At 41.3% G+C, this 24,372-nt stretch overlaps 1 protein-coding gene across 1 annotated transcript in view; it reads left to right on the top strand.

Annotated features, from left to right (window-relative positions):
- Positions 1-24,372, top strand: part of zranb3 (zinc finger, RAN-binding domain containing 3) — a 142,367-nt gene that overhangs the window by 98,964 nt on the left and 19,031 nt on the right. The window contains exons 16-17 of the mRNA XM_085347655.1: positions 10,442-10,546; positions 18,422-18,564. Of these exons, the coding sequence (XP_085203781.1) occupies positions 10,442-10,546; positions 18,422-18,564 (248 nt within the window). The remainder of the gene's footprint in view (positions 1-10,441; positions 10,547-18,421; positions 18,565-24,372) is intronic.

Here is a 24,372-nt window from a genome sequence, read left to right on the forward strand (position 1 = left end):
TGATAGCTTCCATCTATCCAATTTCTGCCACTTATCTGGGTCACAGGAGCAGCAGTCTAATCAGATATGCCCAGACCTCTTTCTCTCCAGCTACCCCCTCCAGCTCTTCTGTAGGACACTGAAGATTTTATGCCTGATAAACCTCACATAGTAGGTGTCCAGGAAGCGCTAGAGGACACTGCCGGATTTTTGGCACTGCACTCACAGCTTTGATCCTGATAAAATCCTAATTTATCTGGACTTTTGTCCTGGCACAGCCATTTATGAGGTTTAGGTGGCACATAGGTTTGGATAGCTTTTTCATCATTTAAAAACTACATTTTGCATTTACTCGGATAATTTTTCTCGAATTTTAATTTTTAGTGAAAAAATTATGCAAAAATCTAAGAAATCGCCTTGAGGCGACTTTTGTTGTGATTTGGCGCTATATAAATAAAATTGAATTGAATTGAAATCAGGGAGGAAGTACTTTATATACTTTTTCACAGCACTATAAACATATTTTGCTGGAACCTGCCTGCTAGAAATCTGAGTAAATCATGTTTCTATGATTGACAGAGGGAAACTTTTACAAATACACGTGCAGCAGCCAAAATAACAGTCACCGGTAACACGTTATATTTGAAATGAACTGCGATAACGGGCCGAGATGACACTTTCTTATTTCTTCCCATCTGGTTTTGACTGCTTCTTCAGTGCTGATGCAGAGGTTCTGTCTGAGTGGCGACGGCTATCGTTCAGGAGAATCAGCACTAATATAAATGGCCTAATAGTAACCCATGAGGCACTTTTATTTGAAGAGTTCAGGTGTTTTGTTCAGTATTCAAGCCAAATGTTCTTTTAGCGCCTTCCACCATTGAAGCTTGTGGCGCGTCCTTCCACCAGCAGACTAATACAAGCAAGTTTAACTGCAGTATGGCTCTGATTACACTCCTGTGCATTCTTGGCACTCCCCTCGAGTGCCACTTGCCAACAGACCTTTGTATTGATCACGTTGTGATACTTAACGCCCTTTTGCTTCATTCATGAGGGATCAAATTCCTTCCCCACTAACTCAGATAAGAGACAAGAGGGTTTTACATAAAGAAGAGCAAGACGCTGAACTGAATCACCAGTGGAATCTTAACCTGACAGCAATAGACAAGTGTCATGTACACGTGGCTGAGACGATAAGCTGAGGAGATAAATGTCTCCCGCTGTCGTTTAAATGATAAAGTGGAGGAATTCTGGCTGGAAAGCTGTCACATTGGGATAATCCTGGACAAGGCAAAGTATTCACACAGGGGCTACTCGAGGCACAATCAGAGGAAGATTTGTCACAGAGGCTTGAATGAGAAATATTGAGAGTATTAGTAATTTTATATCCATTTACGACACAGCAAACAGTTGTTTTATTCAAGGGTTCACTGGCCCTACTCTTTGGTGGGTGGGTTCTTTGACTCCTGTCAAGACCAGGAAGAGCTGATAAGTGTGGTGAAGAACCTGAGGATAGTTCAGAAACGCCATATGTTGGACTACAATTACTTTGGCATGTTGTGATTTCTCAGACTTTTCTTGCGCTGTTGTTACATGTGACAGGCCACTGAATAATGGAGCAGTATAGCAATCCACATTTGTCAGGACCTGCACACATCGATGACTGTTTTATTCTTAGAATATCTGGAAAGACTTCAGTACCTATACGTTCATCAGGCTTTTGGATGTGCATGTGGAGTTTTAGTGACAGCAGAGAAGTGCAGAACAAAGACTTTGAAGAGAAAAATGAGTCAATTAACCATAAGCTGTGTGTTAATGATAGACCCTTGGTTATTGGACTGTAAAGCCTCAACGTTGGCATTTTGGTTATCATCATCTTGGTTTTATTGAAACTGGATGCAACCATATTTTTAGAAGCCAGTGCAACGTGAGCCTGATGAGCGAACACCAGAGACTGTGTATAAGTGATAAACGTACCTACAATGACGTCGCCTAAAGGTTTTCTGTTTCCCGTTTTCACTGTCGTCATCTTAGCTTTTTGGAACCAAACATCAGGAGTGACTGTAAACAGAGAGATACTGTACTCTCGTATACTAGCAGCCTGTTATGAAGCCAAAACATCTTTATCATCCATCTGGACACTAAAGAAGAGTTTCATTTTATAAACTACACGTTTTGATTAATAAGACTTGAAACTAGAAACTGAAGTCATGAACTTAAGGCACAGGTCAGAGGAGCTAAGACCATTTACCCATGGACTCAGAATGGCCACACCTAAAAAACAGTTTTTTGGGTTCTTCTTGACACGATATTTCAAAAAAAGTAAAAAATGAGTATGCATGGTCACAATACATGATCCTAGCTGATAAATAAAACAAAGTCAGTTATTTTATCACATTTGTAAAGCTGATAGTGAACAGAGTTGATGCTAACACTGCTAATATCCACAATAAACCAATGTCTTGAGCCACCCCACATTTGTTTATAGTTTGCTTCAAAGGAGCTTATTGCTCAAGTGATCTTGCATTAAAAAAGCATAAAAAGTCTCCTAATTCAAGGGATGTTTTTTCTTTGTCTTCACATAACAGAATCAATCCTGAGATACTTTGTTACCATGTAAAATAGTAACAAAGTATCAATTTTCTTTCCCATTTCTTTACTTGAAACTGAAAAAAGTCACAGATTACACCGTCTGATTGGCATGAAATAGTCTGCACCACGATTGCCTCACATTATTTTTATATTACTGAGCAGGTTTCTCCATGCTATCACTGGTAGCAATGCTTGGCTAAAACATTAATTATTTCAAGTAATGGGCATTAATCTGTCTGTCAGATTTAGTCACTCATGAAAGCTAACCCCTGTATTTGGTATGTGTGTGTATACGTATGTAAAACTGTGGTCAGAAATTTACATCCACTCCTCATTAGTATGAATTTCATGGTCATTTTGGGCTTTCGTGATTTCTTTGAGCAGTCCTTTTTAGTGGTAGAATGATTGGACAGCAAACATCTTTATTGACTTTAAGAATTGGATGCATAGGTTTAAATATATTTCAGATGTCCTATAATCAGGAGTACAAATTATACATACACTTAAATAAATAGTGCTGGAGGCACGCTGGATGTGGATCATTTGGTTTCTGTGGAATATAAAGTGGGGTGCAGTGGACTGTCTTTGTTTGAGGACATCATGTGGAATTTTGAGTTTAGGAGCCGGGTTAATGCCTGGGGCGTTCCTGAGCATTCTTTGCGGTGTGACAGGGTGCATTGTCATAGGGGGATGTGCTTCTTCTGCAGCATTGTTTAGGTGGGTGGTACATGTTAAAGTATGTCCAAGTATTGTAAATACCACCAGGACCAAGGGCTTCTCAGCAGCATATGGCTTTGCAAAGAGATGACCATTAAAAGCAACTGTCAGTGGTTTTAATGTTTTGGCTGATCATCATTTTATTCAACCTGAAAATAAACATACTTCTTTTATTTATATAATAATAATAATAATAATAATAATAATAATAATAATAATATCTTATGTTTGAATGAAACCAATATTTTCAGTTGCTTTCCTCATGAGCTTGTTAGTGGGAAGCATAGTGTGCCTCTTTTCAGTCACATCTAGCGGGGCTCTAATCCTGCTTCATGCTGTTACAGCACAACTCGCTCCACCATTCCCCTGACTCTCCATGATATTTATTTTACCATAATCCAAATAAACACATGGGCGTCTTTGCACTGCGAGTACAGCGCAAGAGGAAAAAAAAACTTCCTAATGTTGATTTGTATCTCCAAATCCATGTGCCGGCTGCCGGCAGGTATTAACCTTTAGGCTTTATCCTTTCTCCTGCCTCCTGCCTGTCCTCTCCGACCATCATCTTCATGCCTGACGTGGCTCTGAGAGCTGAAACCAGATTGTGGCTTTTACCTGAATCCGCCCATCAGCCTCTTTCTTGTTTGGTACAGTCGATGTTGTTTGATTGAAGTTAACTCTGAGGGTAAGTGGCTTGTCAGTCTTCAAATTGGCAGTAGTTAGTGCTAATGAAGCAGTAATAACCTGGTAAATGTTCTTTATTGTGGTTATTTTTTACAGTGATTATGCAGATGCTTCCAAGCCGCTGCGGTATGATTACCTATAATTACAGTGAGGTATATTCTTATGGGTTTATTCCTGGTTTTTTATCCTCTTCATAATGCTCATTATTTTTGTTACTAATGCATGCATGCATGCTGTCACAAGAGAAACAGGATCTTCAAACATATGTTAGAATAAAGGTGGATAAAACAAGCAAGATCACTAATGAGCTCCTTGGTTACCACAGGAATTACCATGGCAACCAATAAAGAAAGAAAGTGTGGCCAGATTACAGAATTTAAATGAAACTAAATTCAAGTCCTGTAAGTTGATAATTAAAAATCTGATTGCTCTGCAGACAATCCCTAAAGTTTTGGTGCAGAATGAGCTACAGCACACAATGAAACTAATTGCATGTGAACGCTGCAAAACTGTATATTCGGTTTCTAATTACAGACAGTTTAGGTCCTGCAGTTACTTTTTATTTTCCGCACGGGAGTTGTACAGGAGAAGTAGATAGTTGTACTGTTGCTCTATGGCTCTGTGAGGATTAAAGAGCGTTTAATTCATGGCTATTTCACTAAGAGTCTCTGAGAGTTTTATAGGTGAGAGCAACACATCCAGGTATTTTGGCCTTTTTTCAGCTTCTGAAATACGTCATGGCAGAATTGTTTGAGAAACCGCAGTAAACAAATTGCTAACATTATAATAGTTAACAGGGGTCTTGCAAGTTAACTAGCACCCTGCAGTCCACTTGTTAACATTTACGTATTGATACTGTTATTATACTGCTTTCAGATCCAAGCCTGTCTCTTCAACAGGCTTCAGTGCCGTGTCCCTTGGTTTATAATAAGCCCAAGTCCTAAAGAACTATTCAGTTGTAGTTTGAACCCTGTAAAGCTTTTTATTAGCGCTGTTCATGGGCTGCAAACTTTCAAGCTAAGTTTAAAATGTCAGCATTAATTACAGCCCTCACGCTCGCTGAGTCCTAATGCTTCAGAGCAGATGACTAAAAATGAAGTTTTCAGTCTGGAGATTAAGCTTGGGATCAAAACTTTCTGATATCAAATAATTCAAACGATACAGCAACATATGAATTACCTGTAGTTGGGCATACGATGGGACCTGGTACCTGTACCTCACTTATTGACCCTCACTGTGCACTTTCATTGGAAACATTTAACTTAAACCTTTTAAATGAGGTCACCGCTGTGTTTGGAGTAGCATTATGATAAGCAGGCATGGCCAGTGGACAGCTACTCTCCTGAACCCTTCAAAAACTCACTAGTATTAGTTTTTCATCCTCCTTGCTGTCTGGAGTTAGTTTATGTAATTACAGGCCACTTTTACAGGCCGCTTGTCTTGATCCAAACAGCTCTGTGGCTCTTCTGAGAGGAGAGGACACTGATCTCATTTAACTTTACTTACTTCCCATGTCTCCTGATAACAGAGCGTTGTAATCCACAAGCTTTTTACGTCATCCTTGCAAGAGAGTCTCCACATGAAAAGCGGTGCTTTAAGCTAAATCGATACACTGTTTCCTCTCCTCTAAACTTCATTAAGCATAGACATTGCAGTATTCTCAGCCCAGGTGTCCAGCACCCAGAGAGAAGAGAACTGATTGTAAGAACTGGGAGGATACAGTGCAGGACAAGCATTTGACTATGGCTCTCATTAATGTCTGCTATCTAAAAGAGAAATGCACGGCATTACAAGAAATTATTCTGTTGTAGCTAATGAGAAAAAAGAAAGTTCACACAGAGACGCCCACCTTCTCTGACACATAGTTAACATTTATTTGATAGCGTCGGCAAGGTTCTTTGCGATGTATCCCTCCTCCTTAGCTTGAAGTTATATAACCACAGTATTGTCCTGACATTTCTCCTCATCGGGCGAGTGAAACAACGGCGCTGCCTCGTGATTCGCTCCAATGCACGCTCGGCGAACGGTTGTATCTCTGTTTGCTTCGGTTACACCAGTGAGTCAGCGGCAGAATCCCACGTCTCACCAACTGCTTGGAAGGGAAAACACGAGGAGCCACTCAGAAACGTCCAAGCATGAAGGGCCTGTGCGCAGTGTAGTGGTGTCACTGCGTGTTCGAGCACTATTTATTGCTTCACAGACCCTCTGATAGTTTTTATGGGTCTCTCTCTCTGTGCCTTGTGAGTGGGAGTGAGGGTATCTTAGCCAAAACTACAGATTTTTTTCTTCTTTGCAGATCCATAAGTATTTGGACAGTGACATAATTTGAGGTATTTTGCCTGCGTATGTCAGTACATCCATCCTTTTTATTTAAATTATTCAGGTCCAGCTCTCTCTTTTTCCTCCTCATGAGCTCCTGCTGGTTGGACATTTCCAAAACCTTACCTGGGAAGTGTCCAGGAGACGCATCCTAGTTAGATTCGCAGACCACCTAAGCTTTTGATGCAGTGGCGCAGCAGCTTTGTACTCCCTAATGGCTAAGGACCTCATCCTCGCCCTACAAATGAGCTCAGACGCCCACCTCATGAGGAAGCTCAGAGGTGAGGGTAGGAACAGAGATTGACTTGTAAATTGACGGCTTTACCTTCACAATCAGAGTTCTGTTTACCATATCAAGCCAGTTAATTACTTGTACCACCGCAGGAGCTGCACAGGTTCATCTGTTTTCCTCCTGCTCCACTCCTCCTGCGTATGAAAATGACCCTGAGATGCTTGAGCTTTTCCACTTGAGACAGCAACTTATCTCCAACCTGGAGTAGGGGTCCACCCCTTTCCAGCAGACAACGACTTCAGACTTGAAAGTGCTCATTTTCCAACCTAGCTGTTGTTTGATGTTCTGTAAAGTGCTCCACAAAAAGCAAAGAACTCCACCGATTTTAATGCAGTTTTAAACATAAGAATTCTTCGAATACTCGGATGCAGTCTTATACAGTCAGTAACCACGGACATCTTCAAATGCTGATTTTTCTACCTTAAGATGCTCTGCCAGGCTTTCACTGCAGCGCCATCAGTTGTTGCTCGTTTGTGGGTCTTGCTGCTGTTCAGCCATCTGTGCTATGAATCACTGTCCCACAAGTTTTTCAGCATTTGGCTAAATCTCAGCAGAGTAAAGCCGTTTACTCTTCAGCATTCCTCCTGCTACTTCTATCAGCGTTCACATCCTCAGTAAACTTCTATTCCATTGGCAGCCGAACATGCTCGTGGATCACACTGCTTCTGCCATGTTTCACAGATGATGTGGCATGCTTTGGATCTTCTACAAGTTGATCTTGTAGAAGATCCAAAGGAAAAAATGTTCCAAAACTGGGGAGGAATGCACCAAATACTTCAGATTGATTTGGACACTGCTAAAGTTTCTGCTACTGCTAATATTTCTGTGTGGCTGTAAATCTATTAACAATCATGGAACATTTTTCCATGAAGCTGAAAGTCTACATTTCTGCCACAACTTGATTATTTCATTTGAATCCATTGTGGTGCTGTACCTGAGCAAAACTGAAATTTTTTTTACTGTGCATAGAATTTGGGACCTTAATAAAGCTATTATTTAATATCATTTATAATATTTTCAAGTAAATTGTGGATTTGTGATTGTGTGTGTGCCTAAAACACCTTTAAAACAACCTCAAGGTAGTTTTATTGCATCTCGCTGTGATTTATTCATAATTTGACATCCAGAAAAAATGACGAAAATATCAGATAATTAATCCAGAATTAATATTCATATCAATCTGTACGAAAGAAAGAAATATCTAATACAGCTCTACAGTATATAAATCCCGTTAGACTTCTCGTCTCACAGGTGTAGGAAGAAAAAGTTTTGAGGCATCTGTGAGCAGTTGTTGCTTTGAAACCACTTTCTACCTAAGATTTTAGTCCCTGTTGGAACTAGAAAACTGATCTTACTGTTTCTGTGCTTCTTGTGAATTGTTTAAATATTCTTCTGCTTTGAAATCTATCCAGGTGGAAATGTGTATCTCAGAGAAAAAAAAATTCAAATTTGAGTGTTAAATTCAAATTTCAAGTGCATTTGTCAAAGGAAAATATAGGCTATAGCTATACATGTTTATGAAGCATCCATTACCTTTTATACAAAGACTAAGTAATGATCTACTTCAGTGGTTCTCAGTTTTTTATCTGGTATAACACAACAGATACCTCACATGGATGAAGTACTCTTCATCCATAACAATCATACTTGTTATTAACCTCTGTCTCTCTTTCACAGCATGTCTTTATCCCGTCTTCCTTCTCTCACCCCAACCGGTCGCAGCAGATGGCCCCGCCCCTCCCTGAGCCTGGTTCTGCCAGAGGTTTCTTCCTGTTAAAAGGGAGTTTTTCCTTCCCACTGTCACCAAAGTGCTTGCTCATAGGGGGTCATATGACTCTTTATGTATTATTGTAGGGTCTACCTTAAAATATAAAGTTCCTTGAAACGACTGTTGTTGTCATTTGGCGCTGCATAAATAAAGTTGAATTGAATTGAATTGAATCTTGCCAAAAAATGAATATTCATGTAATTTTGTTAGGGTTAGAGGTCCAGTGTTGAGGCATTTTTATTGAGCTCTGGGTTTTACCATTTACCCATTCTTCTCAGCTTTTGGGGGAGTTTAGTGAATTCATTTTAACTATTTTAATATATAAAATACTTACCAAGGTATTAAAGCTGTTATAATTTTACTCATATAGCTAAGCTGTTTTTACCATTACTTTATATATATGCAATTATTCATGTTTCTCAGATCAGTTTATATTAGTTGAATGAATCTTTATATGGCTGCTGTAAAACAATACTTGTTCCTGTGTTTGGGAATGGTTGCTGATCTGTAACATAGCTGTAATCCTTATTACTGTTGGCAGTCATACACAAATGATTCCCTGGCAGGTTTAAAACTATAATGGAAGGCTTAATGACATGTGAAGCTTGGTAACGTCGATCGTAGTTTAATTAAGATGTTTTTAGCTCATTACTGTATTTCTGACTGTGTTTATTCAGCTGTGTCTCATGGCTTTCATTTAGTGGACTCAGTTGTGAGGAACTGACATAAGTACACATAAATGCATATAATTTACATAAAAATGTACATTTATAAATATAGTCATATAGTTATTTAAAACTCATATAACCATGAAGGCGCACAGTTTCTAATTCAGCAGAATTATTTTGTATCTTTGGCTGTGTTTACACGCAATTTAGAGATAGTATATAAAATATATATGTATGTGAATAAAACTATATAGTTGCGCGTTATGATCTGCAACTCATTTCATCAAGGAAACTTGGTCAGCATCATAAACTGCATATAAACGATGGCAATAATTGAGCACTTATTGTTTAGTGAAGTCCCCTTTGTGTCGTAGCGATCTTAGTGTTTTGAAACTAGATGTGACCGAGGGACAAAGCAGGCTCATTAGCTAACAACCTGAGACTGATAAGCTGTTAGCCAATGAGCTGTCAGCCTGATCAGTACTCCTCTTCTTCTTTAGGGGTTGCCACAGCAAATCATCTGCCTCCATTTCACGCTATATCTAGCATTTTCAAAATAAGCTTCCTGTTCTATTCAGTATGACTTGAAAGTAGCATCTGAGCACATAAGCTTGTCAGAAAAGTGTTCACTGATCACAGGTCAGTGGAACCTAAGGCCATTTTCCCCTCTATACTGCTGGACACCTTACAGCAGGGCTGCCCAATCCCAGTCCTCGAGAGCTACTATCCTGCAGCTTTTAGATGCATCCCTACTCCAACACAGCTGAATCAAATGAATGGCTTGTTATCAGGCCTTTGCCAAACATGATGGCATGCTGAAGAGGTAACCAAACCATTTGATTCAGCTGTGTTGGAGTAGGGATGCATCTAAAAGCTGCAGGACGGTAGCTCTCGAGGACCGGGATTGGGCACCCCTGCCTTACAGCAACCAGAAGAGTTGCCCTCTGCTGGCCATTTTAAATTATTGAGGTTTCTTGTGTTTGTTTTGGTTTGGTTTGAGGTCTCTTTCCATCCATCCTTACCCTTTACTAACGGCTCGTCTAACTGGGGTTAGAGAAAATCCAGGTACACAGGTATAGGGAGTCAGCCAGTCATGCAGAAGGCTGCCCCTCCATGAGCCAGGTTCTGTCAGAGGTTGTTGTTCTTCCTCAATATTTACCGTGTAAATATGAAGCTCTTTGAGATGACTGTGTTGAATTGGCACTTTATACTGAACTGGAATTAAAATGTTTCAAAAGCTACAGATTGCATGGCTGCCTCCAAAGACTTCATATTAGATGATGAAGGGCAAATGTGGAGTAACAAACTATAAGTCAGGCTAAAGATGTTTAGAAATAATATTAGTTACAACTTTACAATACTTTACTTGATGGTGGTAACTTTGCTTCAGGCTGTCTCCTTCGTCTCTGTCTCCTCATCTTTCAGGACGGAGCTTCGCTGAACTTGAGTTTCATCCCATTGGACATCAAACTAACCAACTGGGATGACCTGCCCGAGGCCTTCAGCCGGCGCAGGGAAAATCGAATACAGGTCTGCCCTTCCCGCCGGGCTGAGTCTGGATATGTGCGCGTCTCTTGCGTGCGCTTTGATATTCATGAATGTGTGTGGGTGTGTACGTGGACTGGGGCATTCACACCAGGGAGATGTACCTACTTAATTTGTCGTTACTGTTAAAACACTTTAGAGGCAAATTACACTAAAGTTGACTTCTAGGTTATAAGATGTGCCACTGTTTGCTTCTTGTGATTTATTGCAAAGACAAAAAAATGTAGCCATGAGAAGAATTTAAGATGATGGAAAAGTCTGCATATGCTAGAGTGTGGAGCTAAAAGTTTTTCACTTAGTGTGCCCATAGGCTGCGTTAAGGATGACCTTAATTTTAGACTAAGATAATTTAGTTTCATATCTCACCAGTGGAGCTATCGCTTCAATTCCACTGACCCAGTGAAGATGAGACATGAGGCAGTACGGAGGTTATTAAACCTAATGGATGTGTGTGTGTCACTGGCATGTGAAACTAATGACACCTCTGATCATGAGCAGGAAGAGCAGCAGCGCACCATTGGGCCCCTGACAGATAGGTGGAGTATGGACGCCCACGTTTCACTACTGCAGGGCCTGACGAAGGAGAGCAGGAGAGGGAGGAGGACGAGGAAGTGGAGGTGGCGGACGATGGAGATAGGACAAAAGAGGGGGGGTGGCTTGGGGGTTTGGGCTGCCGAGGAGACGGGCAAAAGAAAGTGTGCAGTTTTATGAGGGTTGTTAAAGGAGACAGATCATCGCCTCAAACGACCCAAAGCACCAACCAGCTAATATTAAATCCTGCAATCTGCCGTGTCGGTACCAGCTACTGACAGAAGCCCCGCCTGTCACGTTGTTTATGTTGCTTTGTTAAACCGAGGCGTGAGTTGCAGCCATCCTCCAACCCATCATTTATGCCCCGTTACACTCCAATTGTCCATCACAATCAATACTTAGCAAGCGGTTTAATGCGGGATGTGAAACGTCTTGGATGGGGAAGCAGTGGTGTGTAAACACTCCTACAGCCAGAACAACAACACTGGCAAATGAATCAAACCATCTTTGAGATGAATGGTCAGTAATTATAGAATATGTATTAGAATAATCTGTATTTTATGAAAACTGGATAATGTTTCTGTGAAGATAATCATTAATTGAGGTTAAAATACAGTTTAGTGAAGAGAACACAACCCAAATAGTTTTCAACAAAAACCGTTTTAACGTCTTTGCTTTTATATTCTTACTAAAGCTACTCGGTCCTTATTTACATTAAGCGAGAAGTTGCACCTGTAGTGTAGTTGGCTTTGGTGCCGAGGCTCAGGTCATTGTTTGTCTGAAATAAGCCAAAATAGCTACCAGACCCCTTTAAATTAACATTTTTGTGATTAGCTGGCCCTGCCAAACAGAAGGTTTGAGCTCTGTAGTTACAACTTCAGTCAGTCAGGCCTAGAGACTGGTAAATGGTCGCCTGGAAAACGTGTATTATCAAACTGTTTGGCAAGAGGTCGCAGGAAATTACTTGCAGTTGATTGGTGTAATAAGTCACAATAATAATAATAAGTCTGGATGTGGTGCTGCATCCAGAATTTTCTAGCTATTTCTTTGGTCACTAGCAGTTTACCACAGTTGCACACTCACTTAAACTAATTGCAAAGTGGTTGTGAAACTGTTAAAAGTCCAAAACAAACTGGAAAAGGAGAATGTTTGCTTCAAAATAAAGTAAGGAACAACAATAAGAAAGAGACTGGTAAAAATGGCATCCATGGAAGAGTTCGAAGGTGAAAAACAAAAAGATCAAAACGATTAAAATGGCCCACCTCACTGTTACCAAAACACATCTTGATGATCCCGAGACTTTTGGGAAAATAATCTGTGGACTGACGAGACAAAAAATTCATATAAAGAACATCAAAGCAAGGGTCAAACATGGTGGTGGTAGTGTGATGGTCTGGGCCTGTTTAGATGCTTCAGGATGTGAACTACTTCTGTTAATTGATTCATCCATCCATCAATCTTCTTCCGCTTATCCGGGGCCGGGTCGCGGGGGCAGCAGCCTAAGGAGACAAGCCAAGTCCTCCCTCTCCCCAGCCACCTCCTACAGCTTGTCCGGGGAAACACCAAGGCGTTCCCAGGCCAGCCAAGAGATATAATCTCTCCAGCATGTCCTGGGTCTATCCCGCGGTCTTCTCCCAGTGGGACATGCCTGGAACATCTCGCCCAGGAGGCATCCTTGTCACATGCCTGAACCACCTCAACTGGCTCCTTTTGACATGGAGGAGCAGTGGCTCTACTCTGAGTGGGGTGTGCGTAATTATTCAGCCCCCTGAGTCAATACTTTGTAGAACCACCTTTTGCTGCAATGACAGCTGCCAGTCTTTCAGGGTATGTCTCTACCAGCTTTGCACATCTACAGACTGAAATTCTTGCCCATTCTTCTTTGCAAAACAGCTCCAGCTCAGTCAGATTAGATGGACAGCGTTTGTGAACAGCAGTTTTCAGATCTTGCCACAGATTCTCGATTGGATTTAGATCTGGACTTTGACTGGGCCATTCTAACACATGGATATGTTTTGTTTTGAACCATTCCATTGTTGCCCTGGCTTTATGTTTAGGGTCGTTGTCCTGCTGGAAGGTGAACCTCCGCCCCAGTCTCAAGTCTTTTGCAGACTCCAAGAGGTTTTCTTCCAAGACTGGCCTGTATTTGGCTTCATCCATCTTCCCATCAACTCTGACCAGCTTCCCTGTCCCTGCTGAAGAGAAGCGGAGCATGATGCTGCCACCACCATATGTGACAGTGGGGATGTTGTGTTCAGAGTGATGTGCAGTGTTAGTTTTCCGCCACACATAGCGTTTTGCATTTTGGTCTCATCTGACCAGAGCACCTTCTTCCACATGTTTGCTGTGTCCCCCACATGGCTCATGGCAAACTGCAAACAGGACTTTTTATGGTTTTCTGTTAACAGTGGCTTTCTTCTTGCCACTCTTCCATAAAGGCCAACTTTGTGCAGTGCACGACTAATAGTTGTCCTATGGACAGATTCCCCCACCTGAGCTGTAGATCTCTGCAGCTCGTCCAGAGTCACCATGGGCCTCTTGGCTGCATTTCTGATCAGCGCTCTCCTTGTGCCTGTGAGTTTAGGTGGACAGCCTTGTCTTGGTAGGTTTACAGTTGTGCCATACTCCTTCCATTTCTGAATGATCGCTTGAACAGTGCTCCGTGGGATGTTCAAGGCTTGGGAAATCTTTTTGTAGCCTAAGCCTGCTTTAAATTTCTCAATAACTTTATCCCTGACCTGTCTGGTGTGTTCTTTGGACTTCATGGTGTTGTTGCTCCCAATATTCTCTTAGACAACCTCTGAGGCCGTCACAGAGCAGCTGTATTTGTACTGACATTAGATTACACACAGGTGCACTCTATTTAGTCATTAGCACTCATCAGGCAATGTCTATGGGCAACTGACTGCACTCAGACCAAAGGGGGCTGAATAATTACACACACCCCACTTTGCAGTTATTTATTTGTAAAAAAATGTTTGGAATCATGTATGATTTTCGTTCCACTTCTCACGTGTGCACCACTTTGTGTTGGTCTTTCACATGGAATTCCAATAACATTGATTCATGTTTGTGGCTGTAATGTGACAAAATGTGGGAAAGTTCAAGGGGGCCGAATACTTTTGCAAGCCACTGTATATATCCCTGATGTCTCTGGAGGCGAAACCAGGCTCCAGTGCATAAAAGATTAACTTATTCGAAGGAAGTCTGCCTATTGGATATAATGAAGGTCGCCAGGACGCTGCTCCGGATAGTTCCAGCCCACTTGAGCCCCTGCACTTGCATTTTATAAACATTATAATGTGACACACGAGTGAAATTGTAGTGCAAAGTGAGAGACGAAAAAGTCTCATTGTGGAGAGGTTTGTGTTTATCTTTGGCAACTAGAAGCACATAAACTTTTGATGTTTGTTCTATTTTTTGAACCTATAAGTTTTTTTTCCTATTTTCTGTTTTAGTGAAGTAAGAAACTCGAGGAGGACAGAGCACATTGTGTATGTCAGTCTGGTCTGTGACATTTAGATATGTGTTCTGTTAAAGTAATAAACAGGTGTTACAAATGTCCCAGTAACCTGGCTGTAACCATGATACAGTTTAGATAGAATTTTACATATTAATTCCTCATTTGTATAAACACCAATATGAAGGTTTCCTAAAAAGACAAAAACCACTGGGACCAATGATTTTGTTTTGTTTTTAGCCTTTGGAGTATCATTTACCACCAAGAAAAAAGTAAAACTTAAAGGATAAAAGTATCATTATCATACATCTTTGTCCAGATACACAGTGAAAATCAAAGCACCCTCTGTTTCCACCCACACGTCTCACCTATTAACCTGTCTGACCTTCGGCCAATCTGCAAGCTGGAAGGAGCATCCCACTCTCCTCCTTAGTTTCAACTTTTGACATCTGATTCAACTTTTTGGCTCTCATCTAACCTCTGATGGCCTGGCAGCACAATTACTATTTCAGATTTTCACTAAGCTTACCCACAGTCTTCATCTCTACTTTCCTCCTGTCAGGAGGAAGACTGTCTCGCTGTAGAGGAGGGTTTCGGTGCTCTACCGGCACATGACGTTCGGCTTGATGCTGTGATTTGAGTTCCTAATGACAGAGTACTACTTGCCTTCAGTCTCAAGGATGTTATGGGCGATAATAATTTAGTATCGTTTGTGGTTTTAAATGCCGTTGTTCTGGTTTTGTGAAAATATGTGCAAAATAAGTCGCAGTAGATGGCGGCCCCTCGCTGACTCTGGTACTGTCTGTTCCTGATAAAAGCAGAGATGCTTTTATGCTCCTCACATACGAGGTCTTGAATAATCTGGCCCCATTTGATCTTAATGACATTATAGCACTGCATCACCCCATTAGAGCGCTGTGCTCTCAGACTGCTGGCTTACCTGTGGTTCCTCGAGTATTTCAAAGTAGAATGGGAGGCAGATGCTTGAGCTTTCAGGCGCCTCTTCTGTGGAACCAGCTTCCAGTTTGGATTCGAGAGACGGACACTATCTCTACTTTTAAGATTAGGCTTAAAAATGTCCTTTTTTAAAGCCTATATTTAGGATTGGATCAGGTGACCTTGAATCCGTAGTTTCTTCCTTTTAAAAGGGGGTTTTCCTTCCCACTGTCACCAAAGTGCTAGCTCACAGGATGTTTGTTGATTGTTGGGGTTTTCTCTGTTTTCTTTGTATTGTTGTTGGGTCTTTTTACAATATAAAGCACTTTGAGGCAACTCTTCTTGAGATTTGGCCAAATAAAAATAAAATTGAATTAAATACATGCTCTAATTGACAAGCCAGCAGTTTCCAGCATACTTGACAAGGGACCGGCCGGTTAATGTCACATAGCTCATTGCTGTTATCAGATAGTTGTGCGCACACTCAGAGGCAAACGCTTACGTTGCAAATGCTAATGCTAATGTTGTTAGACATTTGCATTAGCATACACATTAGACAGACCTAATCAGGCAGTTAAACCCCCCTTACACAGCTAAACGTGGACATATAAAGTGTGACAATTCATTTTATTATAAAAATAGAATTTAATATTGAAGAAAAAGTTATTTTTTGGTTTGTATATGCTGTCAATTCTAGTTCTGGAAACTGGAATCAGCAAAAATCTGTATGGGCTATCAGAATCAATCCAAGAAAATTGCAATCAGTCCTCTTTTTTTTTTTTTTTTTTGCCTGTCCCGTTTGGCTCTTTTGCCATCAGAATTGTTGTCTAAAGGCAAAGAAAGATGCCCAACGGATTTACTTTACCAAATTGACCATCCCAGCCTTGCCGTAATGGTCCATTTGATTCACCTTTTATTGTTTCTTTTATTTTCACTTACTGAATACGGGACAGACTTGACTGGGGGAAAGAAGGGGAGAAAGAAAGAGGGAAAGAGAAACAGCTGAGAAGAGGGACGGGGGAGAAGGGCAAAAAACAAAAACCAACAGAACGGGCAGAAAAAAAAATGCATATATCAATCACCTGGATCACCTGCTGAGAAAGAAAAAAGAAAACAAGCAGAAGAGAACAAGAGTAATAGAATAAACAACATCACAATGATATATGGGAATATGACAGTAAATACTAAATATTAAACATTATTGTGCAGCACATAAGATCAACAGAACACAGTGTGCTTTGAGGTAGGAGCCAAAAAGGGTGTAGTTTGTGGGTGTGATCACCCGTGTGTACACCTGTGAGCATGGACGCGCTTGTTTTTTTAAAAGGTTCCTTCATGTAATGATCTGCTAGAGGGTGTGGGGGGGCCACAGCCCCGTCCTCCAGGGCATGAAGCAGGTATGGAGGAGATCAAAACTCCAGACATCCAGAGGCCCCCAGAACACAAGAGACCAAGGAAGACCAACAGAGGGGCAGCTGCGCCACTGTCCCAGAAAGAGCTGAGGAGAGTCCCAGATGAGGGCTCACTCAGCAGCCGCGGAGCAGAAGCCAGGGGGAGTTGCAGTGACGCGCCCGTGAGCTCCGCCGGCAGCCAGCCGTGCCTGAGTGACCGAGCCCCAGGCCGAGAGGCCGGGGGCACCCCACCTCCGAAGTGGCCCGAGCGAGCCCCAGGCTCCAGGTCCCGATAAGCGGCCGCCAAGGAGTGAGCCGGTGTGTACCTGGACGCCCATCCCCGGACACAAAGAACCACCAACGCACCGATGTCTGAGGGAGTCCGCCACTGGCAGGGGAAGTGGTGGTAGGGGGAGATAGGCCTCCAAACCTTGGAGGGGCTGAGATGTCCCCAGAGAGGTGACGCCTGACACCCAACCTGACATATAGACACAGACATACAGGCACACACAGATACAAACATCCATTCCCACCCTCATGCTCTCATATGCACTTACTCCACACTCAACCAACGTGGAGACAGACATAAAGAGACGCTGTACACACGATCACACTCCCCAAGCTTACTCTACAAACCGGGTCTAGGTACCCTTGCCCCTGGAGGGGGGAACTGCACCCAGACCCAGGTGGTGTTTCCCTTTTCCCTGCGGTGGGGAGAGGCAGACCGCCCCGACTCCGCAGCAGCAGGGAGGCCCCACACTACAGACCGCAGTCGGACGGCCAACTCCTCCTCCTAGCCCCCCTGCTCCAGCAGGCCGCAGAGAATGGGGGATATTAGTGTGTTATATAAATATCACATGTATTATATATAGATAGCTGTCATGATACATGTTGTACATATGTTATATAATAAATATTTTAAAATATATACTTATTAACGTTATTTTAACGAGTTCATCTTTACATCCAGACGTCAAACATTTGTTTCTGTTGAATACTTTCATTTAACATTAAACATTTAATGAGTAGTACGTACTAATTCCTTCAAAATATACCTGCGCAAAGATCAACAAAGACAGCTTTCATGCTGTGATAGCTTGAAACCTGTCTGCATATAACATATAAAGACTTTTATCTTGACCCAAGTCTTTTTTGTGACGGTAAATATCATCCATAGCAAAGACAGGGAAAAAAACCCTTTCAAGTGTAATATACGTAGGTAAATTGTCCATTAAGGCTCGGTGTCTGGTGAGCTATTTGTTATATTGTTGGTAGATTTCCTTCGAATCCTGCCTTCGCTGGAAGAATATTCAGCCCTCTTTTGGTTTAATGGGTTTTGTTCAGCTATCTGGAAAACTGTCTCCTTTGAATTGTTTGTTTTTGGCTGAAGTGCATTTTCAAAATTGAAAAGCTAAAAAAATGTTTTGCTTTTAAAGAGGTTTCACTGTCCAAACTATCAATTTGTGTTGAAAACGAAGACTCCGGCGGCTGCAGTTGCGGCTTGAAATCGAATATGAAGTGAGGTGTCGTGTCGCCCCGCAGGTGCTGAGCTTTGTTATGGAGTGGAGCGGCCTGCCAGCCATGAAGCAGAAACTGCTTCGACGCAGCGGTCTTCTCTTCCACAGCCCTACCCTGGGCTTGCAGCAGCTGTCCGCCGCCCAGCGCCCTCACTCGAGCACCAAGAGGTCAGATTTTTTCCTTGAAGGAGACGTGCTTTGACTTTCACCAAACCTCTCTTCTAATCAGTGAATTTTCAGTCACTGAAATGAACGTTAAGTGGTTTGTATTGAGTTTTAACCTTTTCCAAACCGCCCAAAAAACAAGTTTGTTTTTCTGCTTTAACCGCTAATGTTATATGGATGTAGTTTGTGAAGCCAGTTTGGAAATACCTTAAACCCAGATTATTTCTAGTGGCCCACAGGATGTGACTCCTCTGATTGTAAAAACTGTTGTATTCAAGTCTGTCAGTAAACATTTGCCTAATGAGTGCATGCTCTCACTCATTAGTTTTGGGTTTTTACAAGGTGTTCTTTAAAATTATGTTCCTTTTTTGAGGCAAAGCAGAAGATAAAGCTAGAAGTCTTCGCCTAAAGAGTGTCCCTCAGTTTCTCAGTCATCACGTCCTGCTTCATGTTGGCTACATCGGGTTTTTTAGGTGTTTTTTTTTTTCTAATATACAGTCTGCAGGTCATGATTTGTGTGGTTTTAGGCTACGTTCCAAAAAGATGCAAACACAGTTCTATAAAAACACGGGGAGGCTCTATAAGTAAAAACAAAATGCAATTCTTTGCAATAGGGCTGAACGATTATGGAAAATAATCTAATTGCGATTTTTTGCCCCAATATTGCGATGCGATATGCGATTATTTTTTAAGGTCTTTGTCTTCTGTATTATTAAACAAAGACAAGCAATACATCATATAGTATGGCCAATACTATATTACATTAATTTTAAACTGTTCTTTCCTGGAAGACAGACCTCTGTTATGATGACATGAGGTGATGCATGAATTGATGACTGACATTTTTATTTAACTTCTTCAATCACAACAGTATATTTGAACATACACAATAGTTTATTTTTAGCTTACAAACATCTGAGCATAAAGTGCTGACAAGGAACCCTGGTGTAAACATTAAAATGAAAGTTAGTACAATGTGCAGATTGCAGAAATATACATAAACAAAATCAGTGGCTTTACCACACTCAGTTTTTCGACATCTGTGAACTACTAGACAGTCATTCAATTAAAAAATAATATTAAATAAATAAAACTAATAAATAAAAAATACACACATCTTACTGATCTCTGCAGTCAGTAACATTACACATAAAGTGCAAACATAATAGCAATTGTATAAACACACACACAAACACGCCTTTAAAATTTAAAGGCGTGAAATTGGACGGTCTAGTTCTGATTAGCGTCACCGCTGTCTCGGTGGAGTTTAATAAACTCGGCCGTCTGCTTCTTGCTATCTAAAATATAACCAGACACTGGCGTAAATTCTCGACTGTCTCATACTTCTGTTTAATAAGTTTTCTGTTTGACGTTTAGTCAGCTGTGTGAAAACCAAGGAGGAACCCACCCGGGGGATTAATAGTTTTATTTTATCTAATCTAATAACTTTAATCTCAGCCAAACCGATTTACTCACGAACAAACAAAACACTGAAAAAAGCCCAACAATAACATTTTTAGGTTGTCTAAGTGACATATATTACGTTTAACCCGAGCAGCGAAACTCCGCGGTGATCTGAAAATGATGTGCCGGGAGTTGTGCCGTTCTCGGCCGCATCAGTAACCCTCGAGCTCCCGGCTAGCTGTCGAGCTGGTGGGTAGCAGACGCCTCTGAAAACGTCGAAGCACTTTTGCAAATATGGGATATCTTGATAAACCGAGCAGATATTTGATGTTTACACAACTACTTTCTCGCCTGAAAATATTTTAAAAGTTTATTTTGTGACCCAGAAAGATTAGTATGAGTAATTTTAAAACTTAGTAGCGGCCGCCATTGTTGGAAACTGGAGTTTGGCTGGGCCGCGCTATGAATTCTGGGATATGGTAGTAATTTGGACAGCCTTCGGCGCGTCGCTGTGACGTAATCGGTCTACAAATGCGGCCTCAGGAGGATGCAGCCCATGAATTTGGACATGTCCAGAGTATAATCGCAGCCTTTGCGGTTAGAAAATTGCACTTGATCATGTCGCGATATTATCGCAAATGCGATATATCGTTCAGCCCTACTTTGCAAATCCCATGAGCCCAAATTTTATTCACAACAGAAAATGTTAAATATTTAACGTGAGAAGGTGTACAATTTCAAGAGAAATATGAGCTCATTTTGAATTTGATGGCAACAGCACATTCTATAAAAGTTGTCTTGAGTCATGTTTACTACTGTGTAGCATCCCCACTACTTTGAATAGCAGTCTGTAATAATATCTTGGACCTAAGGAGCACAGCTGCTGGAGTTTAGGGAGAGGAAAATTGTCCCGTTCTTATCTAATATATGGTTCTAGCAGCTCTACAGTCCTGGATCGTCAAATGTTTTCAGCTAGTGAAAGATCTGGACTGCAGGAAGGTCAATTCAATATCTAAATTCAGACCTCCGGTAGACCATGCACACGCATTAATGATGAAGGTCCAGCTATCTGAATACATCTTTTACCTAAACGTTTCAAGTTTGTACCACATTTAGTGAAAACTTTCATCTAAAAACAATATTTAGAATCAATATTTTGCTAATGCATTAGCCAAACATGTCTTCACTTACCATCCTCATTCTGTGCAATAAGCTTTCCCACATGTGGATGGGTTTCCTGTATTAACAGATTAAGGCTACGTTCACACTGCAGGTCTTAATGCTCAATTCCGATTTTTTGATCAAATCCGATTTTTTTTGTCTGCTCGTTCACACTACAAATAAAATGCGACAGCAAACGCGCTCTAGTGTGAACGCTCAAAGCGGCCCGCATGCGCAAAAGAAGACGTCACATACAACGCGCTCTGTTTAGACCCAGAGCAAACAATATTGTTTGACTGATGGCCCTTAATATAAAGACTTCGGACTTCACGTTTCCCAATTTTTGCTTTAAGTTATTTTGTTATTTACATAATAATGTAGATAACCTAATAATGATCCTTATTGCTGTTTTAGAGGAGCGGTGCTTCAAAGGATAGTTGCCGATTTCTGTCAGAATCTGCAGATTATGCAGTACAAATAAAATGTTTACGTTTCTCCAACGTTGTCTTCCCAGCTGTTTCACCGGATGGTCAGGAAGCGTTCGCGATGTCTACTCCAGCGCTTCTCCGGCGCTGATAATTGGCGTCTGTCTTGTGGCAGTGACATAAAAGACGGATTTAATGCGACTTGACCGTTCACACAGCAGTCGCTTTCTGAAACATCGGATATGTATCGCATTCAGTACCACATACGAAAGTGACCCAGATCGGATTTGAAAATATTGGATTTGTGCCGTTCACACTGTCATAGCATGATCGGATATGGGTCGCATAGGGTCAAAAAAATCGGATTTGATGCGCTTTCGCCTGCAGTGTGAACGTAGCCTAAGTGTAGAATTAAACATACAGATTGTAATATGAACTAAATGGATCTTATGATCATTTATTGCTGTATTTAATTAATTTCTTCTCACATATCAGCTTATTTAGCAAACTAGCTACATCTGCCAGCAGTTTCCAGCAGGAAACAAGAAGTTTGCCATTTTTCACCACTGTTTGACATCAAAGACCCATTTTTCTCCTAAATGATGTTTTCAGGTTTGAATTCTTCCTAATCATCACTATAAACCGCACGTGTGCACTAATGATTGGTTGTGCCACACCTCCCCTATAAGCAGTTCAGCAAACCTGTATACTGTAAGCAAAAATGCATCTCCCACAATGATCCAGTCAGTAAGATATCCTGTAACGCTGCTTTGAATCGGTGGAAATAGTGAGATTTAGTAGTTCCCAACATTATGACAGAATCCAAGAAGTAATGTGAGAGATTTCACAGAGAAACAAGCGGATTTGTAAATACTAACTGCCCCAGGCGTCATGGAAGGCTGAATAATGCGTGTGTGCGTCTGTGTGTGTTTTCGTGCCCGTGTGTGTGTGTGTGGGGGTGTATCAAAGGGTGTCTGCTGAGACATAAGAGAAAATGGGATGAGCTCTGTGTATGCGTACATGTGTGTTTTTTGACAAACAAGCATTGTTGCTGGCACACTAATTACAGCTGGCGTGGACTAAGGCAGGGAGAGTTTGCCAATTACAGGGCAGACGTGTGTGTGTGCGTTTTGTAAGTGAGGGAGAGTGTTTCTCAACTGGGGAAAGCGTTTGGGTGCATGAACCTAATCAAGGTGTGAGTAGGAGGCAATTGGCCCGGCTTGATTTGATACCTGTTTGATTTATTCACTAATCAGAACCAATCAAGCTCCAGCTATGGCTCAGCGGGGCGATCACAGCTCACCTTCCCTGCTCTGAGACGCTCAGTTTTCAACTACTTCAAACGTAATACACTTTTCCTGGGTTTCCAACACTGGATACTTTTGTTATAAACCATTCATGGTGATTTGCAGCAATTTTAGAAGATTTAAGGAGATTTTAATCCAGTTATGCGCACTGAGGAGGTTTCATTGTTAAAATACCAAAACGTTGGAAATAAAAAAAGTTGATTGGTGCCTGTAATTACCACTTTAATGCAGAGAAATAATAATGTTATTTTTTCATTTTTGTGTGCATACAAACACATAATTGTTAAAGCCAGCATCAAATGTAGAGGCTGTTAAAGTTAAATGTTTTATTCGGTGTTGTGCAGACCAGTTTTTGTCATCTGAAATGTATTATTATATACAAGCTCCCAGTCAAACGCTGAGCAGCGCAACACAAAAGACTTGGTAGTTCAAAATTACAGCGTAGGAGTATTTCAGTGGGACTTGAAAGATGTTTAACAGAATCACTCACAGTGAACGTTGGAAAAACTAAGTGGAGCTCTATGATAATGACTAAAAGAGCTACTTGGAGTCCAGTGTTCCGGTTAACCAGATGAGATTGGACCTGCAGAGGTGCCCAGCTTTTTAAATAAAAACATGCAAAGTCTGGTTGCTGACATTGTCTGCGATTCCTGAGACCGATTGGCTGGAGCTCAGAAGAAGGTTGAAAAACCTGAATGTACCAACTCTCTACAACAGGGGTCTCCAACTCCAGTCCATAAGAGCTGCTGACCTGCAGCTTTTAGATGCATCCTTGTTCTGACACACCTGAATCAAATGAATGGCTTGTTATCAGGCCTTTGCCAAACTTGATGGTAAGCTGAAAAGGTAATCCAAGCATTTGATTCAGCTGTGTTGGAGTAGGGATGCATCTAAAAGCTGCAGGACAGTAGCTCTCGAGGACTGAAGTTTGACATCCCTTGCTCTACAGGAAGAAAACCAGGACTGTAGCTACAACATGCAATCCTGAATCAAGCTCCGTCTCTACAACTTGATAAATCTTCATCCAGATGGGTCTTAATGCTCGGACAACATAAAGGAAACCACTGATCACTAAAAACTGCACATTTTAAATTTGCACAAGACCACTTGGATGTTCTACAACACTACAGGACGCCTTACAATCACTGAGAGGACAAATGAATTTTTAAATTGGATTCGATTTACAGGCGAATGTCAGGGCAGCACGACATGAAGCGAGAATACAAATTTGGTGATGGAAGAGCACACTTAAATAACTCAACAACAAAATAAGAAAATTCATTTTTATCAAACGGCCAAATGAAAATATTGACCTTGACTCAAATGAGATGCTCAGACGTGACCTGAAGAGGACTGTTCAATCAAGACGTCCCGGAAATGTTGACGAACTAAAACCGTTTTGTGGGAAGAACGTCCAGAATTTCTCTCAAAACTAGCTGCAAAAAGTGCGTAATTGTTACTAAATTGAAGAAATCGCTTTTCCAGCCTTCGCTTTGATCGCTCGATGAAGACTT

The sequence above is a fragment of the Diplotaxodon limnothrissa genome, linkage group LG23, assembly GCF_057381915.1.
Source record: "Diplotaxodon limnothrissa isolate DT_005_m linkage group LG23, D_limnothrissa_male_GT1.1, whole genome shotgun sequence".
Taxonomy (NCBI): domain Eukaryota; kingdom Metazoa; phylum Chordata; class Actinopteri; order Cichliformes; family Cichlidae; genus Diplotaxodon; species Diplotaxodon limnothrissa.